Source organism: Geospiza fortis, unplaced genomic scaffold (genome assembly GCF_000277835.1).
Source record: "Geospiza fortis unplaced genomic scaffold, GeoFor_1.0 scaffold213, whole genome shotgun sequence".
NCBI classification, from domain to species: domain Eukaryota; kingdom Metazoa; phylum Chordata; class Aves; order Passeriformes; family Thraupidae; genus Geospiza; species Geospiza fortis.
In genome coordinates this window covers 2401024-2401265 of record NW_005054399.1, presented here as the reverse complement: position 1 = coordinate 2401265, position 242 = coordinate 2401024, and the positions used below count along the sequence as shown (strand labels likewise).

The window sequence follows — 242 nt, the reverse complement described above, 5'->3', positions numbered from 1 at the left end:
CGCCGCATCGTGGTGTCCCGCGGCCGCCTGCGCCGCCTGCTCTGGATCGTGCTGACCCTCAGCGCCGTGGTGCTCATCCTCTGGCAGTGCGCGGAGCTCCTCATGAACTACTACAGCGCCTCGGTCTCCGTCACCGTCCAGTTCCAGAAGCTGCCCTTCCCCGCCGTCACCATCTGCAACATCAACCCGTACAAGTAAGGCTTGAGGGGCTGGCGGGACGATAGGAGCCCCGCGCAGCGCCG

The 242-nt window shown here is 66.9% G+C and overlaps 1 protein-coding gene across 1 annotated transcript in view; it reads left to right on the top strand.

Annotated features, from left to right (window-relative positions):
• Positions 1-3: 3 nt before the first annotated feature.
• SCNN1G (sodium channel epithelial 1 gamma subunit) overlaps positions 4-242 on the top strand; it is a gene marked incomplete at its 5' end in the record, with an annotated part of 10719 nt that continues 10480 nt past the window's right edge. The window contains one exon of the mRNA XM_005426035.3: positions 4-194. Coding sequence (XP_005426092.2) covers positions 4-194 — 191 coding nt within the window. The remainder of the gene's footprint in view (positions 195-242) is intronic.